The following is a 20,630-nucleotide window of genomic DNA, read 5'->3' as shown; positions in this document are numbered from 1 at the left end:
TTGTCTGATAACAGTTTGAAAACTTACAGCAGTCACTCCCCATCCCAAAATACAACTGTAAAGTATATTTGAAAAAGCTTCATTCAAAATGAAGTGTATGTTGACTATTTAAGGAACCACTGTAAAAGTAAATGCTATAGACTGTGTGGCAGTCTTATCTTAAGTGTATCTATTTTTATTACTCTTGGCCCACTAGAAGATCAGGAAAATATTTTGCAAATGTTTAGTAAGTCATACTAGTTGATTAGTGTGGATTGTTTGATTTCCTTGTCAACCTGCTGGCTAGGTTTCATTTTAGAACAGCTCAGTCAGTTGTCTAAATTTTTAATATTATGAATTTTTGTAGAATTAAAACATACGTCTGTTCTATTTAAAGGTGTATCAAGATCAATTCTGTGAAATAAAGACAGTAGGCAAAAAATTGCTATTTAAACCAACTTGTAACTTGTCACCAGAACAAATTACTTGGAGGTTGTACTAGAGCTGTGGGTATATTTTTCTGACCTTGTTTTTCTGTCGGAAAATGCTGTTCTTATTCGAGCGCTTGTTTGTGTTAATTCCATTCAGGTACATGTGCACGCTGCATGCACAGTTGTTGGAAAGTTTTCCCTTAGCAGCTCCCTTCGGGTAGGCTGTGGAGCCCTCTGGAGTGGCGCCTTCATGGTGCTGGATATAGGACCCTGCGCCTCCTCGGTTCTTTTTTGCTGCCAGTGATGGTTGGCGAGACTGTGATCGCTTGCCTAGCAAGTTCTTCCCTCAGTGTTCTTTCATAGTTAGTTTAGTTTAGTTATAGTTAGTTATTATTACTAGATAGTGTGTATACATAGTAAGGTTTGGGAGTGGGGTTTCCCCAATCCCTAGCTCCCCACCCCCTTGGGCACTGGGGCATGCCGTGAGCCCCAGGCTTTAAACCCTGCAGAACCTGCAGTAAGCCAATGCCAGTGAGCGACCCCCCACCCCCGACTTGTGTCTGAAGTTTCTGGGGGAGGTGCACCAGACAGAAAGGTGCAAGATCTGCAGAGCTTTCCACCCCAAGCCAAAAAAGGAGAGAGATTTCCGACTTAAGCAACTGCTCATGGCATTCGCTTTCTGTCCCCAGTCTGCTGCAGACCACTAGGACCCGGCACCAAGCACGTCCCATATGGAGTGCCCTGGCATCGGTACGTGACATGGTGCTGAGAAAGGACTGTAGTACAAGAGACTCTCGGCACCGGTGCTCTTTGGCACCTCATGCTGAGGAGACAACCCGGCACCGCTCACGTTCACTGGTCCCATACAAGCGGCATAGAAAAGCCAACCAGGGTCCCGAAAGCAGCAGGATCAGCAGGCGCTGCATTGGTGCATCCCTTGAAGGAGTACCCGGTGCCCAAGCAGCAAGAGTTGGCGCTGTTGACATCGGTTCTCCCGAGGGGACCGTTGAGTACGGTGCCCAGCGACTCTCTGGATGGGCAATGCCAGGTGAAGGAGTTACTCACCCTGGACACTTTTGAAGCCGCCAGAGATTTAATTGCCATGACGGCTCCTCAGCCCCCAGCAGTTAGAGATAAGCATCCGGTGCCGCAGCGACTGGCGCTGTCTAGAGACAAGCCGACCATGATGTGGCAGTCACCCTCTCCTGCCTGGTACCATTCGCCTTGGCACCACTCCAGATCGCTATCGCCAAGGTACTGCTCTTCGGATTCCATGTGGGGTTCCCCAGCACCAGTGGGACATCACTCCCTTTCCCTGACACAGAGGATGGAGCGGCACTGATTCTCAGCTCAAAGAGGACCGTCACCGATCCCTGACACTGGATTCCCTCCACCTGTCCCTCGCATTATCAGCTCAACCCCTTATCAGTACCCTTCAGCTTCACTGTGTCTCATCGGACTCGGACGGTGCTTCCTTCTATTCCCGTTGCAGCCGAGACAGATCTGACAGGCGACGGAGGGACACCAACAGCATGGCACCCCCAGTGGCAGCCTCTGGCACAATGGCCATTTTGGACCCCCGGGCCTACCATCAGGCCCAGGGCTCTTTTTCCAGGGGCTCCCGCTCGGTGGCCTCTGAGCACCGACCACTACAGCCAGACAAGGATCAGCCTACGCTCCGGGGATCCAAGGCGACTTTGGCACAAGCCCCACCACTGGCCCAGGTCACAGCCGAGGTGACTCCAAGACCCATTGCAAGGCCAGGCTACCACCACCATGGCTGTGGTCACCACAGAGGCCCCAGACTCTGACCCCGGGGAAGGTCAGGGAGCTGGAGGGCTAGGAGGACCCCATTCCACCTCTGGCCTCCTCGTCTTCGTCCCCGGAAGAGGCAGTGGCAGGAGCTTCAACCTCAGGCCCTCCTCCAGTTGACCGCAGGGCCCACCAGGACTTTCTCCGGAGGATTGTCCTCAGCATGGGGTTACAGGCAGAGGAAGTGGTTGAACCCGAGGACCCCATGATCAACATCTTTGCACCAAAAGGACCATCCCGTGTAGCTCTGCCACTAATAAAAACGATCCAGAGCAATATTAAGACTGTGGCAGACCCCTGCTTCAGTCCCAGCTACTGCCAGGGGTGTTGAGTGCAAGTACTTCATCCCCTCTAAGGGATACGAGTATCTGTTCCTCACATGCAACCATGCTCTCTAGTAGGGTTGGTGGTTAATGAGAAAGAGACGGGCAGTAGGGGTGGGCCCCTAAATCAACCGTCTAGAAAAGGATGGACCTTTTCAGCAGGAAGGTTTATACAACTGGTGGCCTACAGCTGAGGATAGCTAACCAGCAAGCTGTCCTCAGTAGATAATAACCTCAACTCATAGGACTCCGTGTTGAAGTTTAAGAAGCTAATTCCACCAGAGTAGAGTTCTCGACCATTATTGATGAAGGGAAGGCTGTGGCGCAGACCTCTTTGCCGGTTTCGTTAGACTCGGCTGCCTGCCCCAACTGCAGCAACAGCTCCCATATCCTCCTTCGCTGAGGCAGGTGTAAAATGCCCAGTTCCCGTTGTGGACAGGGCCAAGGCCCAACTAAATGTTCTTCCCTCTTCAGGGACCCTTCTCACGCGGAACTCCTTATCCAGAGGTGCGGGCGCTCCTCACCATAGGAGTTGTGGAGGAGGTTCCTCAGGAGCTAAGGGGCAAGGGATTCTATTCCCACTATTTCCTAATCCCCAAGGCAAAGGAGGGGGGGGGAGGGGCAGTCTCAGACCCCTTCTAGACTTCCAAGGACTCAACGAATTCATGGTGAAATTGAAGTTTGGTTTCCCTGAGCACAATTATCCCTTCCCTTGGATCTGGGAGACTGGTACGCCACCATCGACATGAAAGACGCATACTTTCACATACCCATTCGGCCTGTGCACAGACAGTTCCTATGGTTTGTGGTCGACCACAAACATTATTAGTTCATGGTCCTCCCATTTGGTCTATTAACAGCTTCCCAAGTGTTCACCAAGTGCATGTCGGTCATAGTAGCCTTCCTCCGGAGGAGGCAGGTGCAGGTGTATACCCCTACCTAGACGACTGGCTGCTCAGGGGGTGCACCAGGGAGCAGGTGGAATCTCAGGTCTGTTTAGTCAGATTCGCTTTCAAAAGACTGGTCCTCCTTCTCAACGTGAACAAATCAACCTTATCACCGACCCAAAGAATAGAGATCATCGGAGTGGTGCTGGACTTGGTACAGGCAAGGATGTTTTTACCAGAAACCTGATTCCAAGTCATGTCAAATATTATTCAAGACCTCAGGCGGGAGCCGATCATTACTGCAAGGGGATGCCTGAGTCTCCTGGGCCACATAGCAGCCTGCACTTGTGTGGTCCGGCATGCCAGACTGAGGCTCAGACCCTTGCAAGCTGTTGCTCGCGTCTGCCTACCGCCTGGGGCGCAATAGCTTGAAGGTGAAGGTGCCAGAACACCTTCTCAACCCTTGGATGGTGTGCGAAGAGACGTGCTGGCTGCCACTGCCCGCAGCTCCCATTGGCTGGGAACGACAAACTGCAGCCACTGGGAGCTGCAGAGGGCCGTGGCTGTGGACAGTCAACATAAACAAAACATCTTGTGGCCTGCCATCAGATTACCCTGATGGGCCATGTGCCAAAGGTTGCTGACCCCTGGTTTAAGGCATAGATATTTATGATGCAAAGTAAACTGTGTGTGGTGCTTCAGGTAGAGAAGCATTTTGACACTGTAGATAACTCAGTCAGTCATCACTCACTCTCTCTGCAGTTAATTTGTATACTTCAATTCAGTTGATTGAAATAAGTCAGCAAATGAAACTGCAGTTCAGGACTGAGGTGGTTTGACAGAGTGAGAGGTGCTTGATTCAGGCAAGATTTACCTTTGCCCAGTCAAAACTATTTTTGTTAATCTAAACAGCACTGATATAGTGCTGTAGGCAGTCCTCTGCTTGCAGCTCCAAATGGACGCTGCCCTGAGGAGAGATGAGCAATGTTTAAGGTTACTTGGAGGATTTGGCTCAATTACCTTTCATGTCACAATGCTACTACTACTCAGGCTCCTCAGCCTGTGGCACACAGTGGGCACTGTCATGGGGAAGTGGTTATTGATGTGAAACTGCTAAAGCAACAAAGGGGTTAGGGAGCAACTTGGATGACTTACAATTTAGCTTTAGTGGCATTGTTAATATCCTATACAATTGCGATAGGTTCAGGGGTAGACTGTGTTCCTGCCCCTCCTACCATATGCTAGCTCAGCTCACATAAGCAATGAAGTACGTAACCCTCTAGTTAGAACTTGACAGCAGGGTGGATTTGATTTAAATCAAATTGATTTTAAATTATAATTTAAATTGATTTAAGTCACTAGTCAAGAAGACTCGATTTAACCATGGTTTTCTACATAAAAGTGCATTCTTGTTGGTTGTTATAACCTTAATGCATCATCTTCACAACTCAGAGAGAGGTTTCGTTTTTAGAAGGTACACACTATACATTTTTAAAGTAATTTATTTTGAAAACTTTTCAGATTAGTTTCACAGCTATATCAGAGAATGCATGATTGTTTGGTTATTTCATTTACCAAAGGTAATTGAAGTATATTTATGAAGTCATAGGGAGGTGAGCTATCTCCAATTCAACAGGTTAATCATTAATATTTGGCAGATTTTCTTGCCATGCTGTATTAGGAGGAGAACATCACCAGACAAGGTATTTAACTTGTTTTATTTAACTAAAACAGGGGTTGGCAACCTTTCAGAAGTGGTGTACTGAGTCTTCACTTATTCACTTTTAACTTAAGGTTTCGTGTGCCGGTAATACATTTTAACATTTTTTAGAAGGTCTCTCTCTATAAGTCTATATTATATAACTAAACTATTGTTGTATGTAAAGTAAACAAGGTTTTCAAAATGTTTAAGAAGCTTAATTTAAAATTAAATTAAAATGCTGATCTTATGCCACTGGCCCACTCAGCCCGCTGCCAGCCTGGGGTTCCGTTCACCTAGTTTGGCAGTGGGCTGAGCGGGGACTGCAGGACCCTGGCTGGTAAGGGGCCGGCAGTTGGGACCCCAGACTGGCAGCAGGCTGAGCGGGGCCGGCGGCCGGGACCCCAGACCAGGGGGTGCAGCTGGGAATGTGGGTTTGTGTGTGCAGGAGCTCCTGTTTGGTGCTCAGGGTGGGGATATGGGGGGGCTGCAAGAGTCAGGGTGTGGGATGGCTGGGTATGTGTGGGGGTGCAGAAGTCAGGGGTGGGGTTGGGGGGGGTGTAGGGGTCAGGGCAGAGGGCTGGGTGTGTGTGTGGGGAGTGCAGGGGTCGGGGAGAGGGCTGGATGTGGGGGGGTGTTCAGGGATCGGGGCAGAGCACTGGGGTGCTCGGTTCATGGAGGTGCTCCCAGCACCCTGCCCTGAGCAGCTCATGGCAGGGGGCTGGAGGGGATATGCCCTGATTTCCCCCCTTTCCCCAGGGCCCTATCTGTCCCCACCTCTTCTCTGCCTCTTCCCCAGAGCAGCAAGCATGCTGCGGCTCCGCTCCTCCTCCCCCTCGCAAGAGCGATCAGCTGATCGGCACAGGGAAGGAGAGGAGGAGGGGCAGGAAAGCACCATGCTGGGGGAAGAAGCGGGGGAGGTGGGAGCTTGGCTGCTGGCGGGACCAAGCTTCTGCCTCCACAGGAGACAGCAGTGGGCAGAGGGGCTGAGTGGGGCCAGGACCCCGGCAGGTAGCAGCATGCCATTAAAAATCGGCTCACGTGCCATCTTTGACACATGTGCCGCAGGTTGCCAACCCCTGAACTAAAACAACATCATGTATTCTGGATTTTTTTCTTCAACAGCAAACGTATAATATTTTAACAAAACAAATATATGAATTTTTGATTTTAGTTAAACATTCAAGTTTTTTAAAATTAGGTTTGTTTTTATTAATTGTTTTAACTCAGATAGTTAAATTAAATATTTAAATAAGTTGATGTACCCCCTGGGAAGACCTCTGTGTCCCCTCAGGAGTGTGCGTACCCCTGGTTGAGAACTGGCTTAACTGTTTTGAGTTTTTGTATTTTTAGGGGTGCTTATGAACAGAATTCCCCCCAGAGAGCTTAAGTACTTCGGGGATAGTGACCTTTATAAACACCTGAGAGAGAGAACTACTTTACCTAGAAATAGGTTAGTTATTCTTCATCATAGTCTTCAGTCAGTTCTTCCCAAATGCCCTGGTCTCCTTTTACAAGAGGCAGTTATCTTACACGTGCCTGTGTTACTGGAGTATGAAGCTATTTTGAATAACTTTAAGAATCCTGAATCTAACATGACTAGCAGGACTGTGTGCAGACTGGACCACATTCACTTGGGTACTGTTTGAAATTTTGTAAACATTTCTTCACTCTTTAGTGTAGACCGTTATTTTCCAAAACACAGGTCTGTCTTGGAATTTACATGGGAACAGGATTGCTGGTGCTATGTGTTGAACTCATCAGTCCTAGAGTTAAGATTAATGGTGGGAGTGGAACACAACTTTTTTTCTGTCTTAAATACATTCCCCTTTATTGCTCTTCAGGATTCTGTCCTTATGTCCATTACCAGAAAATGTAACCAGATTTTGTATTACCTGATTTTGCTCTGGTTTGCTTCTGCCTGGCATATTTATTTTGCACTGTAGTAATGGTGCATGGTATTTTCTACTGTGCATCCTATAATATGTTACGTATGTTTCTTTCCTTTATTAAAACTTTCAGGCTATTGCATGTTAAGGCTGAGAAGAACAATCTGTTCTGAAGCTGCGTCTTTCAGTTCAGCTTACAACTATGCAAAGCTTTCCTTTTTGGACTAAAACTTTGGTGGCTAACAGTAGAAGCAATGCTGACATTCAGTGATAACAATCACTTTTAAAAGTGATTGTTGTGATAAGAGGCCCTACGATAGAGGAAGGAGAAATAAAAAAGAGGAAAAGATAAAAAATTAATTTTACTAAATTTGTAAGCCCTTGCTAATAACCAAGTTTTGTTTTCTATTGAAAGTGGCAGAAACAGTATAGAGAATACTCAACCAAATCACCTGAGGTGCTGCTGAAATCAATAAATCCATTTTTTTTAAGTTTAAGGAAAAACCTATACAAACTGTTTCCAGTTTTCTTTGATGAAACTCAGTCTAGCATGTTCAGATTTGACATGAACATGTAAACACATTATTTACATTTACATGTCCATGTAGTTTCTTACCATCTGTGTGCAGTGAGCATTTCTATAAAGCCTTTAAAATTATAAGTTTTAAAAAAAAAATCTCAAGTTGTCTTGCCTGATCAACTGCCGGTGCTTTTTCTTTTCCTGTAGACTTACAGTAACTATAGCACACTTCTAATCCTGCTTTTAGTATTCATTGTACAAAGGAGCTCCTATAAAGAACACGTCTTGTCTTTGAAAATACCCCCACCCCACCAAAAAAAAGGCTGAAATCTGTAAAGTACTCAAGTGTACAACTATTGGAACTCTTACAGCCTTCAGTTTCTTGGTCTATTCAGCTTGTCCTTTAAAATAAGTAACAAAATCAGCACATCTTTGTTTTAACAGTTGCTCAGTTTCTTCAGACTTAACCAGTTGTTTGTTTGTGTTTTGAAGAACCAGTTTCTTGAATCAGTTAAGAACCATAATAAGCAGTAAAATCATCTTAAACCCATCTGCACCTGGATAGTAAATGACAAGTGTCTTCATCCAGTCTCTTATTATAGATAATCATGCTGGTTACACATTCCTGCGAAGCTAAGAAAAACAATCTCTGATAAGACTTTCAAAGTATATTTAAGCTATCCTGATTCTTGCCATATATGGCACAATAAACTGACCAAATTTGGTCAAATATTTTAAGCCAGTTAGTCATATGTCTTTAAATGTGCTGCATGTGTAAGCTTTTGATTCTCTTAGCAACAATATTTTTATGGGTTATGTGTTGGCAGTTTCCTCTTATGTATACTTTAAAATGTACAAGAGGATTGTTCTGTGGACAACTAGTGCCACAAACAAAAGGGCTGTTTATTTTGCGATGCAGAATGAAAACACTTTAAATATCCCCCTTTTTTCTTCTTCTTCCTGATAATGCTTTTGAAAGAGAGGTTGCCACATCTATTAAGTGCAATACCCAATTAGCAACATTGAAAGCTGCATAGTTAAAACCAGTCAGGAAATGCAAAGATTAAGTTCCAAAACTAACATTAATTTAACCACGTTATTTATCCTGTACACCGTACAGCTGGCGTAGTCAGTTTTTTTGTCAAGGCCCAAATTTCTTGGGGAAGGTCTAGTCAAGTTCCAGACTCCAGAGAAAATAATAATAATAATAATAAAAATAAGTAAATAAAAAGATTTTGGTGTCAATTCAAAAGCATCTGGTGATCCGGATTTGGCCTCCGGTCCACATGTTGACTACTCCTGCTATACAGTATACTCCTTGTACTTGGTGATTGGCATTAGTCTATGAATTTTTAACCAGAAAAACAGGAATAGAAAATATCGCATATATGCATTGTAGCCAGGTTAACTTTACTGTTTATACTCAACTTTTATTTTTATTCTTCAGTGAAATATTAACATAGTTACATTAACAACTTACTACATTTAATTTCCTTTTCTTTGAATGATAATATGATCTGCCCTGTACAAAGAAGGTAGAAGGGATTTTTGGAGTAATATTAAATCATTAACTTTCAGTAGTAGTATGACAAATTTGTAGAAAATTATATCAAAGTGAAAGTATATTACAAATGGTCACTTTATTTGTGTTGTATCTGAAGAATAATACTTCTGAGGGGTTTAGGACCTCTTCAATAGAGGTGTTTCTTCCAATCGCTTGGCTTGTTGGAGTTGGGGGGAGGCATATTGTGGCATAGTTTAGTAGATTAAACTCTGAGGAAAGGTCCTGTGCGTGTGTCTGCTTGAGTCCTTGCTGTCCTAAATCAAAAAGGGCCTTCTCTCTGCATTCTGCTCTGCCCTTTTAAGGGCAGCAGTATGGAAGTTGGCAGGGAAACCTATTGAATACCCCCTTCTGAGGAAAAATACTCTAACATGGAGGAGGAAAGCAGAACAGCAGGTGGTCAAGTTGAGGAACTAGAAAATGTCTGTTCTTGTATATTTATGCAGGACCAACAAAGGTGAATATGTGATAATTTATGCAGCTATATAACAGGCAGAATACACAGGGCTGTGTCCCTAGAAAACAACATGTGGATATCTCTTGCAATACACTGAAATTGATACTCATACGTGTCTTTTAAAGGCACAAATTCATAGACAGCCAAAAGGTATACAGTAGCTCAGGGGTGGGCAAACTGTCCCGCAGGCCATATTCGGTCCACTGGCCGTTTTAATCCGGCCCTTGAGCTCCCGCTGGGAAGCGGGGTCTGGGGCTTGCCCTGTTTTGATGCTCCAGCCAGGGAACAGGGTCGGTGGCCGCTCTGCGTGGCTCCTGGAAGCAGTGGCATGTCCCCCCTTCGGCTCCTACACGTAGAGGCAGCCAGGGGGCTCCGCTCCGTATGCTACCCCAGCCCCAAGCGCCGCCCCTGCAGCTCCCATTGGTTGGGTACCATGGCCAATGGGATCTGCAGGACGTGACTCCTGCAGATGGAGCAGCATGCAGCAGAGCCGCCTGGCTGCACTTCCGTGTAGGAGCCAGCGGATGGACATGTCGCTGCTTCCGGAGCAGCTTGAGGTAAATGCTGCCCAGAGCCTGCACCCCTGAGCCCCCCCGCCCCAACCCCCTGCCCCAGCCCTGATCCCTCTCCCACCCTCCAAACCCCTCGGTCCCAGCCAGGAGCACCTTCCTACACACCAAAGCCCTCATCCGCAGCCCCAGCCGGAACCCTCCCCCCACACCCTGAATTACTCATTTCTGGCCCTCCCCTGGAGTCCACACCCCCAGCCAGACCCTTCATCCCCCCCGCACCCCAACCCCAATTTCATGAGCATTTATGGCCCGACATGCAAGTTCTATATACAGATGTGGCCTGCGGGCCAAAAAGTTTGCCCACCCCGTAGTAGTTCAAAGAATAAAAATGTAGCATGGAATGTCATTTGCAGTGGAAACTCTGTGAAGTTGTAGAAATGCAATTTTACTTCTCATTCTGTACTTTTATGCCTAATCTGCACTATAGCTAAAAACCAAAACCATAGTGGGGCACCAGTTGTTAAAACTGTAGTCCTCCGTCCCAGTTAAAACAATATCATTTTATGATATAGATAGAACCTTAACTGGTTTTCTAAACAGCGCTGAAGTACCAACACGAGTTAACTTACTTGAGTATGTAGCATAGCTTGGGTAACAGATTGGGTTCCGTATGCAATATTAAATGGAGCCATGTTGTAACAGGTTCCCCAGCATAGTTATAGTTGTAAACAAAGCTTTATAGGAAAGGCCCTACTTAATTTGCAATGTTGCGGATCCCTCAATATTAGGCCTCCATTTTGATTTTAATTAGCTTACTTGCCAAAGTCCAAAATTTTGCATACGTTTTGAGTATACAATTAGTTCTGTACTGCACTAATATTCAGTGCTTGTAAAAATGTAAAAGACAAATGTGACTGGACTTGATTTCTACATTAGTTGGTTAAGACTTTTAGTCTTCTGAATTTTATATTGTACCAGTCACTTTTTTTAGTGACTGTAATATAGCTGTAGCAAAGTATCTGGTTGTTTTTTGTTTTTTTTAAATTAGACTGCATAATGTAGAGGGTAGCCTCATAGCAGAGTGTATATATTGTTCCAGCAAATTTTTCTTAAACAAATAAGTCTAGTCCGGCTTTTTCAAATTACTGCTGTTAATAACGGTCTGTTACAATATTGCTTTTCCTTGATTTTCCATGTCTTGTGTGCAACTTTGCCGCAATTATTTGAAGATCATCCCGTGATTCAAGTAGGGACTTATTGAGGGGAAAAAAAAATAGGCCTTAGATAGAACAAATCTATTTGAGGACTTGATAGATATTTTAGCTTTGTTGTGCAGTTTTTCCTGTTTGTTTTGTTTGGTTATTTGTTTGGGAATTTTCTTTTTGATGATAAAGAACTAAAACTTCAGTGTTCTTTTTTCTGAAGGTTTTTCCTAGAAAAAAATTAATTTGAAGCAAGACTTTAATGTGAATTTTTTAATGTTTCTTTCCTTCTAGGCTTGCATAGATGATAACGTAGATATGGTGAAATTTCTGGTGGAAAATGGAGCAAACATTAATCAACCAGATAACGAAGGTTGGATACCTCTACATGCGGCTTCATCCTGTGGATATCTTGATATAGCAGAGTAAGGACTCTTTCTCCTATATTAAAAACATTTGTGTATATATATTATTGTTTTGCTGATAGACTGTCAGGAGCAGATGGCATTCATAAACAAGTGTTTTTAACTTTAAGTTATGGAGCTATCTGAGACATTTTGTATATTATACTTTTTAGCTGTCTATTCTTTTACGTACATACATACCTACTGGACATCTTAAAGTAGCTTATTTTCCTTTTTAGGCTCTTTATCCAGCCAGTTTTCATAGGGCCCATCCACATAAATCTCAACAGTCAAGTGACAGTTTCAAAGCTCTTTTCCCTGTAGTACAGTTGGGACTTAATATTTTTTTTATTTTTATCCTATAAGCAGGTTGAAGCCATGTCCAAGGTTAGTACCAGTTCATAATAGGTCCCATTCTTGGTTGTATTTGCAATTTTGATGCTTCAATTTTTCAGTCGTGTGATTGTGTAACTTCCTCTCCTGGTTCTTCTGGTGGTGTAAATTAGAACAGACTGTTAGGGTCAGCGTTAAGGGTCAGTTATCGACATAATTAGTCAGACACCCACAGAGTCCAGGAAGAGGCGTCTTTTTCTTCAAAAAGGCTGCTGAGTGCTTCTGAATATGACATGAAAGCAACTGGAGAAATTTAGTTATCTATGAAATCATTGTCTCCACTGGAAGGAACAATCTGTTTGCAATAAACTTACTTTGATAGGTATATATTATTCTGACCCCTCTTCATGTAGATTTCCAAGTGTTGGCCACCATGCGGTTCTTGCCATAAAAAGGCCACTGTGTCTGTCGCTTGTCTTTTTGGGTTAAGGCAAATTCCATTAGTTCTGCTATATTGCGGGTACTGTCTGATCCAGCATTAGACCTGGAAGAAAATAGGCTGTTTTTTGAATATATAGCTACCCTAGTAATAATTCCTATGACAAAGGACTGTAATTGTAAGTTCAGGGGGTAAGGTAATTGCCATCCTGGCCCATGAAAGGTTGGGAAGCATTTATAATGAACCTAGTGGCTACATGGATAAAAGATGAGTGAAAAATCTGAAGCCTGTCTTGTGTACCAGTTTTACAGCAAAGAAGTTAAAGAATTGTTTTAGAGAGAGAAGAGACTGTTTTCATCCTTTTGAAAGAGATGGGACATATTGTGGCTGATGGCTGCACAGCCTCTGTAATTTGTGTTCTGCCTTTAGATATTGTGAAAGTATTTGTAATGGTTTCACCTATTTTTGAGTATGTATTGAAAATATATACCTTCTCACAATGTGATAGTTATTTAAGTCAATAGGGAAGTTCTTTCTGGAGTCATGCCATTTCTAGAGCATTAAAAGCAGTAAAGCTCCCTGCTTTCTTCCCAGAAAAGGGTGCTAAAATAAAAATTTTGATTGAGCATTACAATTTGCTGTGGGAAAGCAGACTCCAAGCTCAAAGAAAAGAGTTTTGTTTCCCATACTAATGGAAAAACATGCTCCTTCAGCTCTTGAGCTCTGTGAAATGTACCATTTTGCAGAAGCCAAGCACCTGACATTTTATCTTCTCTTCCTGCCTTGCTGTGACTTGTCTTCAGTGGTCTCTAGCTCTCCCCACAAAGAGGAGGTTATTGGATTATGGTACATTCTCCCTGCATTTTTTCTGTGGGACCAGTGAGTAGGAGTTTGGGAATCCAATTTGCAGACAGGAAGCAGAGTATACAGCAGGCGGTGCAGCAAGATCTCCAGGTGGGCTGCTTGGATAACTGCACAGCTAAGGTCCAAAGACTTGTGAAGATGAGCTGCTGAAGCTGATTACAAGCATTTCCACATATAGTGGAAGGGAAAAAGGTCCTGAGCAGGACTCAGTGGGCCATATCACAGCTATTGAGACAGTGGAGCTGAGCTATGGACAACAGGAGAAGGAGGGAGTGCATTCTCAAAAATAGGCACAGTTTACATTAACAGGTGTTTTCAACTGTGAACTAAAATTGTGTGGTTTGAAGGTAGTTTGGGGAACAAGAGAATTGCTGCAGAATTTGGAGCTTTGTCCTGTTTCCCACTATATATATATGGGGCACTGGGTATAGACTGCACAGCTGCTCCTGTGAGAGAATGCAAACTTTCTTGCAGAATCTCAGGTTGGATACAGTTTCCTCTTTCATGACTGGATCCAGAAAGTTTGTTCTTCTTTGAGTGATGGTCCTTACGTGTATTCCACTTGAGGTGTGCATGCTTTCATTGTGCCTCAGACAGGAAGATTTTCCTGGCAATGTCTGTTGGTTTGCACCTACATTCTTCTCCACATGCTCCAAATTGAGGGGGGGAAGGGGTGGTCAGCGATGACCACTGCATGTTCCTCTGTTGCCTAGAGAAAACTCGTACTCCCTGCAAGTGCAATATCTATCTGTTCTTCCCTCGACAAACCTGTTGATCCTGTGAGTTCAGTCTTAGAAGATTCCTGATGGACCATGCAATGAGGCCTGATTCCAATCCTGGCACATCAGACCTCCTGTACTTCAGGTAGAGGTACTAAGAAGTGCCTCTCCAAGCATGGTAGTATCCAGCTCTGAGAATAACCAGAACAGGGCTAAAGACTCTGCTAATGACTCTTTGAAACAGACATGAGGAGGGTAAGAGCAACCACTCTCTCAAGAAATGTGAGAAATTCCCCTCCAGGTCCTTATCAGAAATGAGGATGTCAGAGAGGAGGCTCTCTAAGTCAGGCAAGATTCTGTGCCCTAGTACAGGAGCATCATGAGCTGCCAAGGAATATGGTACTGGCGAGGGAAAGAAGGAAGAAGATGTCTCCTACTCAGTCTATACTGATACTGAGAGAGGAATTGTTGGTACCAAAGGATGTGGCCTGTCTGAAGCCAGCACTGCTAGTGCCACCGAAGGACAGAAGGCCTGTCCATTTTCCAGCATGAAGGGCTACATATGCTGCCAGTTAATGAGGCCATCTTAGAACTGGCGTGTCCAGTCAATTGTGCTCCCACTCCAAAGAGAAGAAGAAATATTTTGTGCCATCTAAGGGGACAGCATACTTATTCTTGCACCCTATTCTGAGGCAAGCTGTAACCAAAAGGAACAAGCAACAGCATCCGAGATCTGCACCCACTGATAAGGAGGCCACAAATTTCGACCTCTTTGTGAGGAAGAACTTCACTTCAGTGAGCTTGCAGTTCCACATAGCAAACTACCAAGCATTGATGTTGAAAGATGATTTTATTAATTACAATGAGTTATCTGAGTTCACCAACAACACTCATTCAAGAAGATAGACTTCATTTCCAATCAATTATCAATGAAGATAAATTGCTAGCTATCTTGGGCCTCCAGGCCTCAGTGGATACAGTCTCCCACTTGATGGGAACTTCATGATTCTGGCTGTGTGGCTCCAGATTTTCCAGAGAAATTCAATCTATCATGATCTTGCTTTTGAGGGCAAAAAAAGGAATCATTACATTCCCTCAAAGAGTCGAGCAATCCTTCACTCGCTGAGTATCAACCATAGGTCTAAACCCTACAAGTGACAACCAGCTCCCAAGCATAATACAATCAGAGGGTGGGCATATGAACTGCCTAAGAAATGCTAGAGGATGAAGTAAAGTGTAAACAACGCCATCGCTTCACTCTACTTCCAACCTCAGCCTCCCACCAAGAAAACCTTTTGACAGGACTTTTGAGAGCTTTAGTTTAGTCCCCACCTGCCACAGTTATATGTTCAGCTTGCTGGCTGCCTAGCTAATTTTTCCCAGGCTTAGTACCATATAACATCAGATAGATGGGTTCTGGAAACAGTCACCACTGGTTATATCAGTAGTGGGCAGCCAGTGGCCCGCGGGCTTCCTGCGGCCCATCAGAGTAAACTGATTGCAGGCCACGAGACATTTTGCGGACATTGACCATCCACAGGCACGGCCCCCCGCAGCTCCCAGTGGCCACGATTTGCCGTTTCCCGCCAATGGGAGCCGCGGGAGGCGGCGGACCACAGGGACGTCTGCAAAATGTCTTGCAGCCCACAATCAGCTTATCCTGATGGGCCATATGCTGCCCACCACTGGGTTATCTGATAGAGTTGCCCTCTCTTCCCCTTCGCTTCCCTCTTCAGGAACCCCTCTCATTAGTGGATGCTCAGACAAGAAGTAGACTCCCTGTTCTGTGTGGGAGCCATAGAACTGATACCTCTTCAACATAGGAGAAGAGTATTTTACCCAAGATATTTCCTCAGCCCTAAAAGGGAAGGAGGCCAAAGGCCCATACTAGATCTCAACTGAACATTTTCATCTGTGGTTCAGATGGTAGATGTTTAGCGAGGGCTTCAGTAATCTCCTCACTAAACAAGGGCATCTGGTTCATAGCTCTCAATTTGAGACTTATTTCCAAATAGACATCCCCTCTGCACATAGGAGATTCCAGAGATTTGCCATGGGCCCAGGCCATTACTAATACAGAGTGCTTCCCTTCATTTCTCAACAGCACCTTTGTACAAAGGTGTTACTTGTAGTGGCAGCTCACCTATGTTCTCAGAGTTCTCCTTCTTAGATGACTGCTCACAGAGAAATCCTATTAGGAGGTGCAGAGCTGCCTTATAGGGTTATTTGCCCACCTCCATGAACATATGGCACAGGGTACTTGGACCCCTCCAAGAATCTTGCACATAAACCTTCTGAAGCTGTGTGCAGTGCACAAATCCTGCAAACAATTCCTCCTCTTTAGTTGGGCCCCTCAAATCTGGGTCATGTCAGACAATGTGACAGGCTTACTATATCAACAAACAAAGTGGGGGGAGCAAAGTCCACTCTTCTTTTCATAGAAGTGGTCAATCTACAGAAGGGTTGCATTCACCACCATGTCGCCCCCTTCCACTGCAGACTTTCTAGGAATGCATAACACATTGGCAGACAGCCTCAGCAGAAAGTTCTCCAAAGACTGTGAGTGGGAGCTATGCAACTTGCTGCCACAGACAGCTGTTGGAAGTGGAGATTTCTATTGTGGGATCTCTTTGCATCTCAGGAGAACAAGAAGTGGCTGACCACCTGCTCCAAGCAGTTTAGGGCCACAATTCCAGAGCTGATGTGCAATTTACCACCCATCTTTCTCTTATCTTGAGTCCTGAGGAAGATTAAACAAGCTGGAGCATTGGTTATCCTCATTGCTCCCGAATAGCCCAAGCACTTCTGATTCCCGAGTATTTTTCAGAACTCCTCACATCCATGTATCCATATTCCTCTCTTCCCAGACCTACTAACTTAGGACAAAGGCAAGATAAGACACTGCAGCCCAGCATACCTTTATCAAAAAGTGTGGTGTTGGATGGATGACAGACCTAGAAAAGTCATATTCAGAGGTGATACAATCCATCCTTAGCAAGAGTAGGAAAGATTCCATGAGAAAATGCTACATAGCAAAATGGAAAAGATTTTGATACCTGATGCCAGCATCATTAGATTCCCCTGAAAATGTCTGACATCCCTACAATTGTGTTATCTCTAAAAGTGACAGGGCTATCCATCAGCTCCTTGTGAGCCCACTTGGCAGCTGTTAGCACTTTTCACCCTCCAGGGGACTGTCTTTGCTCATATTATACTGAGATTTCTGAAAGGACTGATGCAGACCTTTCCTTCAGTGCTGAATCTACCCATTTATGGGACCTCAGTCTTGTCCTGTCAACACAGATGACTACCCCATTCTAACCTGTAGTCTCCTGTTGATTAATACATTTCTTTATGAAGGTTGCATTTCTGATTGCAGTCACCTATGCTAGAAGAGTGTGTTGGGTGTCCTTATGGCTGACCCTCTCTCTATAGTCTTTCATAAGGATAAACTTTCCTGGAGATTATACCCTAAATTGACTTCTAAAGTAATCTCTGGGACCCCAGTGCCCTTTACCTCGGGGTTCTGCCTCAGCAGTACCCCACCACGCTCTGGGTCTCCCCTCCCAGGGGAACTCCCAACTCTCTCAACCCACCTTGCCTCAGTGGCTACTGCCAGTCATATAGCCCTCCGCTCACTGGGGAAGACTACAGTCTGTAAAGGCCACTCATCATTGGCAAGGGGTTTGGACCAGCTGCCTCTCCCTAAACCCTCTGCAACCCCAGTACCTGTTTTGACCTTTTCCCAAGGCCTGCAGCCTCGGGAGTTGCCAGGCCAGAGCTCCCTGGGCAGCCAGGTCCTTCTCCCTCCAAGGCTGGAGAGAGACTCTTCCAACTCCTGGCTCACAGCCCTTTTATAGGGCCAGCTGTGGCTGCTTCCCCAATCAGCCTAGTCTTTCCCAGCTGCAGCCCTCTCCAGGGCTGCTTTTAACCCCTGTTCTTGAGGCGTGTGGCAGCTGCCCCACTACACAGATCATCCAATTACTGTTTTTTGAGTCTTCCAGGAATCCGAGAGGATCCTGAATGCATGGGAGATAACTTCATCTCCTTACAGAGTCTGTCCAAATGGATTTCATGCTGCATCCTGCTTTGTTGTGAGCTCCTCAGGATGTGAAGGGCCCATTCAACTAGAGCCCAGGCTATGTTAGTAGCCTTGCTTCAAGACCTCCCTTTCTCAGAGGTCTGCAGCACAACTCTGTCCATACCTTTTGTGAGACATTATGCTCCCAGTACAAGTGTCTACAGCAGAAGCATCTCTCCAAGCTGTGGTACAGTAAAGTTTCTTCCATTCTCCTTCTCAATAAATACTGTTGATAAGTCACCTCAAGTAGAATACACATAGGTACCATGACTTGAAAAAGAAATGATGGTTACTTTCCTTGTACAGTAACTGGAGTTCTTAGAGATGTGTGGTCCCTATCTATATTCCACTACCCATCATCCTTCCTCTCTTCTGCAGAGCCTTATCGTAGGGTTATTTGCAGTGAAAGGTGACTGGAGAGACTATCTTATGCCCTTGGTTCAAAGCATGAGGAGGAGAAGAGTGCAGGGACAAACCAATGGATGCTGCTGGCAAAAATCTTCCAAGCTCAGGCACATGCAGTGCATGCACATCTCCAGTGGAATACAGATAGGGACCACACCTCCTGAAGAACTCCAGTTACTATACAAGGTGGTAAGTAACCATTCTTTTGTATCACTAAAGTTTTGTTTTCCCCACACTTCAGGCTTCTTTTCAGCAAAGTTCATATAGTAGTATAGATTGTCATGGATTTACAAGACTATAAAGAAAAGCCAATATATTTTTCTAAAGGTCGTGAAGACTTTTCCAAACATACATCAAGACAAGCGTATGAATTCAAGCATTCATCTTCTTTCTAGCATTTCCTTTATGATGTGAAGATTGTGTTTTTGGTGTGGAGTGACTCCTGCTCCTTCCTTGCTTGCTTTTTGCATCAAAGGGCTCGTGGGAGTGTGTTCTGGTGACTGTCCTGCTCTCATTGAAAAAAAGACTGTGAGAAAGTGGAGTGTTGGATCTTTGTACTGCCCACCCTGCAGCTGCTGAAACATTTCCGCAGCCAAGTAATCTGCTCTTGCATCCCCTGCTACTGTTGTAAGGGATCCCTAGAGGCTTCCTTTCAGACTTAGAAGGGGTTACAGTTTTTTTAAAATGACGTACTTTGTTTATAAATCTTAACTTATTGCAAAGTCAGGGTCATTGGGGGGAAAAATGTTGTACTAAATTTTACTTTTAATTTTCTCAAGTTTCTTACCTTGATAATCCGGAGCTTGAAGCAAGATAAAAAAGGGAACTTTCCCTCCAAGTATTGCTGCTCTGAGTTGTAGGGGGCATCTAATGCCAAATACATAATATATAAATTACACACACAAAAGTACATTAAACATTAAGGTTGCCTACTTGATTTTTGCAGTCTTTTAACATATGATTGTATATGTATTAATTTTCTAGGTTTAAAAAAATATATTAAAGAAACAGATTCCATCATATGGCATCGTAGTGACATCCATATGGTCATCCAGGAGGGTTGGAACCTTCAGGTCTACTGCACAGACCACTGCCATTTGAGCTCAGGGAAATAACTGATAGAGGATGACAACCTCTACTACTGCTATGTGGAGCAGCATTAGAGGGGGATGAGGCATGTTGCCAATGGGCTTCACGTATATTTACTCACGGTAGAGGGATGGTGAGAGTCATGAATCTTGGATTCCAATCCAGGGTCTGGCAGAGGGTGTGTTCTCGTGGGTCACAGGCCCTTCTGTCCCTTCTCCTCCAATCTTTCTCTATCCCAGTCCTGTCTCTTTGCTACCTCAGCTCCTCTGTCTAGTCCCATTCTTCTTGCCTAACTACTGTTTCCCAGTCCGAGTTTCTCTGTGTTTGTACGGGTAATTTAGTTAAGTGGGATGCTGGAAAGCTGACATTATCGCTATAGGACAGAGTTAAAGCTTGCAATGTACAATAGTGCTACTGGTAAGTTGAGACTCTGTGGCTGGAGGAATAGATATTTTATGCCACCTCACAGTACATAACTCTTAATTTCCCTGCTTTTTTACTGGGTATATTATGTATATACAACAAAGCTTTTAATACGTTTATTTGTTTTAGGCTTTTTAACTGGCAGGGAAAATTCCCCTGCCAAGCAGAAGTCTGAGCTCCCTTACTGAGCCTCCATAATACAGTACCTTTTCAAACGATTGTTCAAACGTTCACCAGTCCTTGCAGTCTTGTGTTTGTAGGAAAATTGTCCTGTTTAGACATCTGGAGTGAAGTGGGAATAGTGCATGCTTCTCAAAGGTTAAACCTGCCTGTGTGTGGCACAGGAAATGTCCAAAATGAGGAACATGTGACTGTTTTATAATGGTCTTAAGTATAAAATTTGCTTTTTAAGGGCGTCTTCTCATTTTGTGAATCTAAATATTGGAACCTTGTTGCCCTTCTCTTCCGCAAATTAATCTGTAACAGATTTTATACATAACCTGTTATCTGTTGCTTGGGCTGTGATGCTCAGTAGAGCATGTGTATTCTACCTTTTGCTTATTTGGAGCCCAAGGGGATGGGGATTGTTGTGTGGGGACAG

The 20,630-nt window shown here is 44.4% G+C and overlaps 1 protein-coding gene across 3 annotated transcripts in view; it reads left to right on the top strand.

The window, feature by feature from the left end:
* PPP1R12A (protein phosphatase 1 regulatory subunit 12A) overlaps positions 1-20,630 on the top strand; it is a 211,806-nt gene that overhangs the window by 56,318 nt on the left and 134,858 nt on the right. For all 3 annotated transcript variants that reach the window (XM_044979766.1, XM_044979750.1, XM_044979757.1), the window contains exon 2: positions 11,567-11,697. In XM_044979766.1, coding sequence (XP_044835701.1) covers positions 11,567-11,697 — 131 coding nt within the window. The remainder of the gene's footprint in view (positions 1-11,566; positions 11,698-20,630) is intronic.

Source organism: Mauremys mutica, chromosome 1, assembly GCF_020497125.1.
Source record: "Mauremys mutica isolate MM-2020 ecotype Southern chromosome 1, ASM2049712v1, whole genome shotgun sequence".
Taxonomy (NCBI): Eukaryota; Metazoa; Chordata; order Testudines; family Geoemydidae; genus Mauremys; species Mauremys mutica.
Note: the sequence above shows the minus strand (reverse complement) of the source record. Positions and strands in the feature narration are given on the sequence as shown.